The 10,011-nt window shown below is 38.7% G+C and overlaps 1 protein-coding gene across 1 annotated transcript; it reads left to right on the forward strand.

Moving 5' to 3' along the window:
• Positions 1 to 2,701: 2,701 nt before the first annotated feature.
• Positions 2,702 to 8,550, forward strand: LOC137265259 (uncharacterized). The gene is made up of 3 exons (XM_067800614.1): positions 2,702 to 2,866; positions 6,951 to 7,171; positions 7,754 to 8,550. The coding sequence occupies exons 1-3, from the start codon at positions 2,784 to 2,786 to the stop codon at positions 7,858 to 7,860; spliced, it is 411 nt and encodes a 136-aa protein (XP_067656715.1). The 5' UTR covers positions 2,702 to 2,783; the 3' UTR covers positions 7,861 to 8,550.
• Positions 8,551 to 10,011: the final 1,461 nt, after the last annotated feature.

Below are 10,011 nucleotides of genomic sequence, written 5' to 3' on the forward strand. Positions count from 1 at the left end.
AGATGTTATGCACTTCTTATTTGTGTGCCCAGTGTATAACTTGGTAAGGGCTAGATATATATTATCTCTATATTCCGATAACCCCACTGCCTACTCATATAAGCAACTAGTATGTAGTAAAGATCATCAAACCATACTCAATGTAGCAAAATATGTTAAACATTGTTTGTCTCTCCGCAGTGCATAATCATTGTCACTAATGCTATATTACAATGTTAATGTTCACAGATGTACATGGGCCGATGGCCTAAAAACGAATAAAACGGATAAATGTTCTTGACTGCTCCTATCCCATGGTTTTACTCATTTGAAAACGGAGCTAATAAACCATGAAATCTATATATCTTTTGTGTTTCCTAATGTGTGGTACCCATCTTTAGTCACAAGATGTGTGCCAAGAGGATTCTCCCCATGGAGTTTTCCATTGAGCATGGGAACATGCAACTATTTACACCAATGCGTGATCTGACACTATAAAACTTTCCTACTGGAAGTCTAATGAAGCGCACGTACATGGCAGCTATAGGACTGAGTTACAACAAAAGCTATACATCACTATATGAGTATATTCAAAAGATTCATTTATGTTTGTTTTAAAATGTCTTATCATGAGGCGCTCATTCAATCCTATTTGTCCAGATTAAATTCATAATTCCATCCTAGTAACACTGCGAACAGCCTCGTACGCATACACTCAGTGCTGTCTGTCGCTATGTATGCTTCATCTCTGAATATGTATGGATCCAAACAAACCACAGCAGGCAGAAAATGTAACATGGGAGAGAACAATTTGAGGAGATATCATATGACACCTTGACTGAGTGAGCTCTCTCGGCTGCATGCTGAGAGTGCACCATGCCTCAACGTCACGCACTTTGAGATATGCGACCGAAAAGGTGATTGAGTTTGTAAACATGTAAACATGGTGTAAAGACAAGTCAAGTGATTATTGTCAGCGGAGTTCAAATGAAAACCGGATGAAACTGGTTTGTAGACCAGTAAGTATTGATACTTGCTGATTAGTCCAAATCAGTGGGGTGGTGCCATGGCGTGATGTGTCATATCGGTTCCCACGGCAGGGTGTGAGCCAGGTGTTCAATGAGGTCAACCCGGAGCCGTTACCCAGGGGCTGGTGAGTCACCAACTTCGACTGTAGATCTAGACTGGGTGTCTAGACGGATGAGGTCACGCCGGTGCTTGATTTTTCGTTCATAAACCAAGCGTTTTCCTATGGCACGGTGAGGTCACGCAGGTGTTTGATGACGTCACTTTTCTATACCACACTGTATGTATTTCCTTTGATCTTGAGAAAGCTTCTGACACGACCTGGAAGCATGACATATGCATTTGGAAGGATTAACATGATTTTGGTTTATGAGGCAGTTTGCCTCCTTTTATTTTACAGATTTTAAAAGACAGACAATTTCAAGTCTGAGTGGGTTCAACCCTGTCAGATCATTACGATCAGGAGCAGGGTGTCCCTCAAGGCAGTTTTTTGTCTCTCACATTGTTTGTAACAAGACCAATCAATAGTTTATCAAAGGTTCGCAAATGATTAAATTGATGGATCATTATTTGCAGATGATTTTAGTATTTCTTGTGGTGGTAAAAATATGCATACAACTGCGGTTACGTTTAAACAAATTAAATAAATTGTGTCTTGAAAATGGCTTTACATTTTCTAAATCCAAAACGAATCGTATACATTTATGTAGAAAATATAAGCCTCATAAGGACCCAGAACATTCTATAAATGGCAGTCCCATCAAAGCTGTCAAGGAGGCCAAAATGTTAACTTTAACATTTACCTTTTTTGCTGTATATTAAATCCCTAAAACCAGGTTATTTCTAACTCAAAGTAGGGAGGGCATCAAGCTACCCTCTTACACCTATATCGATCCCCGGTCCGTTCAAAACTCGATTATGGTTCGATCGTATGTGGCGGAGCCTGTAAAAACAACCTTTAAATTCTTGATTCCGTCCACCTCCAAGGTCTAAGAGTGCCTTGGGTCTTTCAGAACTTCACCTGTTGACAGTCTCTACACTGAGGCCGATAAACCAACTCTTACACAACGCCTTGGGCACAGAATTAAACCATTTCTTTCTTCTGTCGGCATTGAGCTGGGAAATATAGCTCCTTCCCGTTTTCTTTCTTCTCATCCTTGGCAACTGGTTAGGTCACAAGTCGACCTAACATTTACACCACTAAAAGAATCAGAAACAAATGAATTACAATATAAACAAGAATAAAAATACAGCAGTTAAAAATCCTTATTTACTGACGGGTGCAAGGACGGTGGCGACATCTGGGTGCGTGTCCTTTTCCCAGATTCCAGTATGGGCTCTAGTGAGTTTCCGTCACCCAGATTCCCGTAAGGCTCCAGTTGGTTTCCATTTCCCAGATTCCCGTAATTATATTCCCGTAAACATTATAAGAAGATCTTTAACTGAAAGTATTCCAAGAAGCAGGGTCAACATAGTACGTCATACGGTGATGGCGATAACATACCTAAGGACTTGGTTGTAATTGACTTGTTTAACTTCATAAAAGAGGGATAAAATCCTTTCAAAAGTAAATATCCCATAAATTTAAAGTCGATTCGACAATGTCTTAAAGTTTTTTCATGAAACAACTTTGTTATAAAACAAACCTTGTGATACTTAACTCTCTAAACTGACCCATTTGGTATTCACAGATAAGATACACGTGATCATTGTGCACCTGTTGTGAGCGGCCATTTCTTTCCAGTATAATTCGTTTTATTCAGTACTGTACGTTCAGGATGCCATATCCCCTCTGGTTGGTTGTGCTGTCCATGACGTGGGTGTCAGTGTCAGCTCAGTCATGCCAACTCACCATAGACGGGTAGGTAGCTACACTGAATAATGGCTGGAATTACTTACTGACAAAGTCCCCATGGTCCCTGGTATGGTCATCTACCTTCTTGGTTATATATAGCCAGCTTTTACCGTTTATTGTCATCTACAGCTAAACTGTTTTAGATCTCATTATTAGTTCTACATTCGAATCTCTGATAATATAGTTATTTTACTGTAATTCGTTGACAGGTTTTATGATTTAACATTAGAACATTAATTATTATGTATAAAATTAACTGTTCTCGTCCCGATATGGTTGAAACACTGTCGATGTGTTACGGTTAAGAATTTGCTGTGGCAAACGATGTAAGTAACCCCCTGTGAACCAGCAAAACAGAACAAAGACAAGTCTAAAACATTCAAATTTTGTGTTAAGGCAAGTTATACAAAGTCTGACTCACAAGTCAATTTCACAATACTGATTTCAAATGCAGTACAAAGTGAGACAAAATCTAAGGCAATGGGTCACAAAATATAATATAGCAAACTCACCAAAGTCTTCGTGCGAGAGAGAGAAACAGTAATGCAGAATGTAACACAGCGAGCGGTCTGGCGGCTATGTAGATTCAAACGTTTGCAGCGGTTGATGATGTATACTCCAGTAATGTGAATGTGTGTGTCCGTTGTCTAGACGGCAACTAGCATTTATATAGACACGCAGTCATTTCCCGAACGTTCGAGCACTTACGCCGATCGCCAACACCGTAGAGAGATCCAGAACAATGTCGTCGCCTCGTGGTTACATATGTTCAAAAGGGAGGTGACTCTAAAAGTAGTGCCTTAGAGGCGTACCGCTTAAATAATTCTCCCGTAGGAAATGTGACCCATAATAACGAACACTAAAATCTTTAATATTGTGACCCAATTATAACTACAGCATTAATAACATCTCAAATTACGGAAAATAACAGATGTGACAGTGAATTTTAACTCACTCACTTATTGACAAGTGTGTGAAAATAACATGGCAACGACCTCCACCGCTTAAGTAGAATGAAATACAGTTGTTCTTTATCTTTTGGTCACATAGAAGATTACAGTTTATGTGATGTAATTCTTGTTCATGGTCACTTCCAGGGAGTTTCTCTCAAAATATTTCAGGAATATAGTAGATTTGAATTCATAGACGCATAAGCACATATTTGCTTTCAGTGTCACTTTGTGTTAGGGCCTGGACGGATCAACCCCTTATACCCTAATTTCCCCGATAGCCGCTATGTTAATTCCTCAAATTTGTAATAAATTGCAATGTACTCTTAAACAATTGAGTGTTTTGTTTTCATACATTTTACATTTTATTAAAACATGCAATTTTTCTTAACCAAACCTCTGGACCCGGTTGTTCAAAACTGGGAAGTGTTACATATCAGTCTGTAACTATTCACATCATAGGAACTAAAATACATGCTGTACAAGTACAAGATGCCTTTCAAAGAGGATGTCTGCTTTTCATCTTTTAACACTCGTGAATAGGTTTATTCTATGGTTTGCTGCACTAAATATGTCAATTTCTTCCGTACAATTATTCAAACAAACACTTTCAAAGAATAAAAAATGTATGCCCTATATCCAAGTATGATACACGGCAATATGTAGATAATTAAATTAGTTTCGTGAAAAAAATTCAGAACGATTGCATTATGATACTGGAATGCAATCAGTGGGATATGGTGATTGTGTATATAGAGGATACTAAACGACCCTCCGTGTAATACCATTTTTAGTAAACGAGTTAATGATTTGGTATCAGACGCGCGAAAGTTTGATACTAAATCTTTAACGAGTTTAATGAAAATGGTATTTCACGGAAGCGAGTTTAGTATTCTGTTTATTACTCGCCAACATAAATTGACAGAAACTGCGGCGAAATTGCCTACAGTGTGAGGACTCTCAGCTTTCAAGTCAAGCAAGGTCTAGTAAAATCGCGTCATCAACATTAGCATTGTGACGTCATACGTGAAGCGGTATTACACTAGTGTAATATTGAAGTGAAAATATTACACTGCTTTATCTTCAACGGGCGAGTAATAAAAGCTTATTCAGCCGACCTTCATCTCAGAGAAATTGCCAGATATCTACACCAACGTTGACCGATTTCTTAAGAAATTTAGAAGTTGTTATGAATGAGCAAGATTTTTTATGGATGCATCTTCTTTTAATCTTTTACACACAACTTCTCGTGGTCATTTCAAATCTCTTCATCAGGTTAACTGACAGTTGATACTATGACGTCAACCCTGTGATGTAATATCTGTGCCATGATGTCATATTGCATGACATCATAATCACAGGTGAAGGGTACAGTATAAATGTAGCTGAAAACTGGACCTCTACTTACATAATAATGATGAATTTATGAAAGAGTTGAAACTTGAAAGTTATTACATAGTGATTGCTATTTACCCGGTGATTGCTAATTACTTCTCAGAACGGACAGATAAGAGACTTCACATGTATGAATAGTTCATTAAAAAGAAGTTCATCAAGAGTTAATTAAGAGGTCCCGTGCGCATGGCAGATATGCACCTTGGTCACCATTTATTTATCACCGGTTTATGTTTACTTATTTCAACTGCTTGCTGTAGTTTTCGCCGACGCCAGTCATTGTTATTACACGAAAGTACGCTAATCTTATTCCACAAGAAAATATGATTTGGGTTATCTGCCATGTGCTCCCATATAGCCGACCTATTTCGTTTACAAACTGATAGCTCGCCAATATATCAATCACCACAACTGCATGGTATTTGGTGAAGACGTGCTCCAGGGTTGGGGCGTCTATTGCTGGCTCCCCGTCTGTTTGCTCGGATGACTGCTGTAATTGTTGAACCGCTAGAGAAAGCTATATCAAACCTGCTTTGTTCTTGACTAGTCGTGCTGACTCATACCTGACTGGCCCCACCTAGGGTATTGTGATTCCGATCGGGGTTGGTTTAGGCTTGATGCGCGGGTCTGATGATTCAAGCGTTTTCATGATGGTCCTGCGAAATAAGAGAAATCAAAACATGCGGTAGCAAGCTTGATGATGCTGTCTGTGGTGAGGCTAGTATCAAGGCCTGGAGCTTGTTACGGATAATTGTTAAGGCTTCTTGTAAGGGAATGTTAGTGAATAACTGACCATGGTACGGGAAAGCTGGTCTTCTTTCAGCTTATTAGCGATGTATAGCCCGTGTTTTATATTGTTATACTCAAATAATGCTATTAGTCTTCACTTTCCACATTAGTTTTAATTGTAACTGTGATTTTCTAGTTGTTCTACTGTCCTTTGACGACAAGTTTTCATAATTAACATTTCCTTCGTGTAACAAAATAACTTGTTTGTGGTCGCACAAGGGATAAATATTTCAATGTCAGAACTATTAAGGACCTTTTTACTGCTCTTAGTTATGATTTAATATTGGTTTTTTTTAAAAAAGAAATTGATTTAATGACTGAATTTTGATTACTATATGCTGTAGATAGATGTATTTTAACGATTGGTAGTACAAATTAGCAGCTGGTATTGTTAGTGGCTGTATCCTCAAAGGGGGCTAAAGCATCGTAAAATTATTGTCCTCCTGAGAGGATACGTAAGTCCCAAAACGTTCACAATTTAATTTTTGCTTACCCGATTTTAAACGTAGCATTTTTGTTATTTTAAAACTTTGACTAAACGTTCCTACAATCGCTAGCAGCTGAGGGGATGATGTAAAACTAACTAGGGTCCATGCAGCTAGCAAAGGTGCCGTAAGTCCCCATGGTCCTTAGTATGGTGATCTACTTTCAGTTGCTTGCGATCTATAGCCCGTGTTTTACATTGTGGCGTTCTCTATAATTAAACTGTTTTAGAATTAGCTATTGGTTCTAAATATCTATCTGTGATACTCTAGTTGTTTTAGTGTCCTTCGTTGGCATTTTTTACCATTCACTATTATGCATAGTATTTATGGTTCTCGTCACGATATGGCTGAAATATTGCCGATGTGACATTAAATATTAACTCACACACTCACTCACTGACTTCATTACCTTCTTCGATTCCAAGTCAGTACATCCTTTTTCTAACACCAATTGCCTCAACCCCTTTACAGGAGTCAAGCCCAGGAAGGAAACCATTACACGGCTGTAGTTGACCCCTCGTGTAGTGCTGGCGTGATCAGATGGATGTACCCTACAGGAGAGTTGTGGGTCTCCTTCCAGCAGAACCAGCAGAGCTTCACACTGTGTTTACGTGGAGGAATTGGACCCTTGTCTCAGGCTGTGTATCACTTTACAGATACAGGTCCTGAACAAATTACCAGCCCGACACCAGGTACTTTGTACTTCATTAACAAATGTATTCAGATAAACCAAACCAATAAGTAACAAAATACAATGAAATGTTTTATGTCTGATCTAGAGATGCATCAACCTACTCAGCGAGCGTGACCAGCTAATCCGCTTCGTCGCCTCAATTATGGGCACCTGGAGATCAATTCTGACTCACACCATCACTCGTCACCCGTCACGTAGACTAATGTCAAAACTCAAATATGTGATGTTGTTATGCATGAAAAGTGCGTATCTCGATTTGTTTAAAATACGACGCATCCGATATTTTTTTAATCAGAACACTTTGATGATTTTGTTACCTTTTATTTAGCGTTTACTTTGGAAAATAACCGCACTATTCTTCCCTTCCAGACCTGCGAAGATCCGAATGAGTTAGAATTTATCTTCAGTAAGCCAAGCTTGTCGTTAGACGCATATCATAGAATCCCGAGTGCTTAGATGTTCATGCTATTGATCACTGAATTGTCTGGTCCAGATATATAGACCGCCGCCATACAGCTGGGATTTTTCTGAGTGACGTGTAAATCGAAACTCACTTTCTCACACTTCCCCTTCATTGCAGATGCACTGACGTGTGTTGACGCGAAGCATGGGAAGGCCATCATCAAGTTTGAGGAACCGCTTTTCACAACGTTCCAAACCGTGTATGAATTTACTATTGTCAAGTAACTTTCTACAGTGTAGCCCTCTAAACGTGCTAGTCTCAATGCTACAATATGTTCTTGATATTCTGTGCGTTGCGTACATTCAGTCGCTGGCGATCAATAGCCTGTTTTTATATTGTGTTGTCTAAATGGTGATATTAGTTTTATCTTTCTTCGCCAGTTTTAATGAGAATTGTGATATTCTAGTTGTTTTACTGTCCTTCGTCGACAGGATTTTATAGTAGATATATATTTCATTTCAGTATTAAATGTTCTCGTCACTATATGGCTGAGATAACGCCGATGTGACGATAAATCTTAACTCACTCACTCACTCTGTGCGTTGCGTCTCCCCCCCCCCCCCCCCCCTAGGTTGAAGTAGAGTAAAATTATTGTCCTCCTGAGAAGGTACATAAGTCCCAAGGCATTCAAAGGTAATTTACATTTACCGTCTATTTTAATTGTAGTATCCCTGTCATTTTAATTTAGGCTAAAATTCACTTCATCGCCTGCAGTTGAAGGGATGATATAAATCCAGCTAGGGTCCATGCAGGTAGCAAAAGTACTGTAAGTTCCCATGGTCCCTAATATGGTGATCTACCTTGAGTTGTTGGCGAACTAAAGCCTGTTTTTGTACACTGTATCGTCCTTTCTACTTAAACTATTTTAGAGTTCATGACTAGTTTTAACAGCAATATATCTGTTTTAGTATCTAGTTAGTTTTACTGTCCTTTGTCGACGGATATTTTAGACTGATAACCTTGTTTTCATCGCTATATGGCTGTAATATTGCCGATACGATGTAAAATTTTAACTCACTCCTTCACTCTTTCCCCCCTCACACTGTGGAGCCATACATTGATAACTAGTGATTGGAAAGGATGGGTAGCAGTAGTAATACTAGTAGTTAGACGGTGTTTTGAAAGTGTGCACGGGACTGTAAGACCCTTGTAAATTCAATATTCCATATTATTATCAAATATGGAATTAACAAGGGTCTTACAATCCCGTACACCCTTACAAAACTTCGTGTGACGAATTGAATACCCTTACGTTCTTCTATATAAGCTTATCTTTAAAGAATGACATTCAACCTTCCGCAGAATGAGAAGCGAAATGTTAATCTTCGCCATATTTCCTGGACGGTCATAAAGGGAGATAACCCGTCTCTACACAGCATAAATATTGTTGATTGCAGCATTAAACAACAAACAAAATGAATCGCATTAACATGTACAGTGTCTGTACTTTACTTTACATGCACTGTGTCAACACTGTATTATTTTAACACGTGTGTGAACACCGAGTTAAAAGCGCATGCATTAACTCTGTTTAAACGTGTCCAGAGTCAACACAGAATTATTCCCAAAAGAACCGTAATTGTTCTTTAAACACTGACTTACAAGTTCTGACGATGACATTGGACTCCAACGAACAACTGTGGTAATTGTTAACATACGTAACAATGCATTAACGGTTTGGCTTGCTTAACACAAACCCAGTGTAAAAGACAACATCGATTTAGCGATTTCCGTCTGCTGTTATGTCGCTGAAGGTTTGCGTATGTATGGAAGTGACGAGAGCGAAAGAATACACTTTCTGAGGACTACTGCTACTACGCTGTGGGACGTGCCAGGGTAGTACGATCAATGAACATCCCTCATGAAGGAACAATGGAAAACATATCAGTGTTTAATGACGTTGCTAAGGGAAGGAACACTTTATTCTACTTTGAAAGCGATTCAAAAAGTTCACATTTCACATTAGACAATGAAGTTAGACATGAAGTGACTACATGATTAACAGATGAGGGTAGCGTTTCAAGGGATCAATATCGTGATGTGTGGGCCTCGTTGTGAGGAATGCCTACATATATACGTGTAGTTAGGTAGAGAATTTTCGCAAACAGACGGTGTCTCTATATAAATATTCAGTTATCCATTCAAAAAATTTTCACAGCTATTTTGCCCTTTACACCAAATGTAATCTATTTTCCTAGAGCATGGGCTTTTCTCTGACAATCATGTATGTGTTTACAAGTTAGGGACATGAATAAGTCTCCTAAACATTGAATTTATGTCTCTTCTAAATCTCATTACACGATTACCATTCAGTCTCAGTGAAGTGGATGTGAACAAAGGAGAGACTTTAGTTTTACACCGCACTCACCAATATT

The sequence above is a fragment of the Haliotis asinina genome, chromosome 15, assembly GCF_037392515.1.
Source record: "Haliotis asinina isolate JCU_RB_2024 chromosome 15, JCU_Hal_asi_v2, whole genome shotgun sequence".
NCBI classification, from domain to species: Eukaryota; Metazoa; Mollusca; class Gastropoda; order Lepetellida; family Haliotidae; genus Haliotis; species Haliotis asinina.

Bases quoted from the DNA above. Each gene is read 5' to 3' on its own strand.
- LOC137265259 (XM_067800614.1), top strand. From the start codon at position 2,784: ATGCCATATCCCCTCTGGTTGGTTGTGCTGTCCATGACGTGGGTGTCA. The intron at 2,867-6,950 runs GTAGGTAGCTAC...ACCCCTTTACAG, and splicing joins TGCCAACTCACCATAGACGG to GAGTCAAGCCCAGGAAGGAA. The intron at 7,172-7,753 runs GTACTTTGTACT...CCTTCATTGCAG, and splicing joins AATTACCAGCCCGACACCAG to ATGCACTGACGTGTGTTGAC.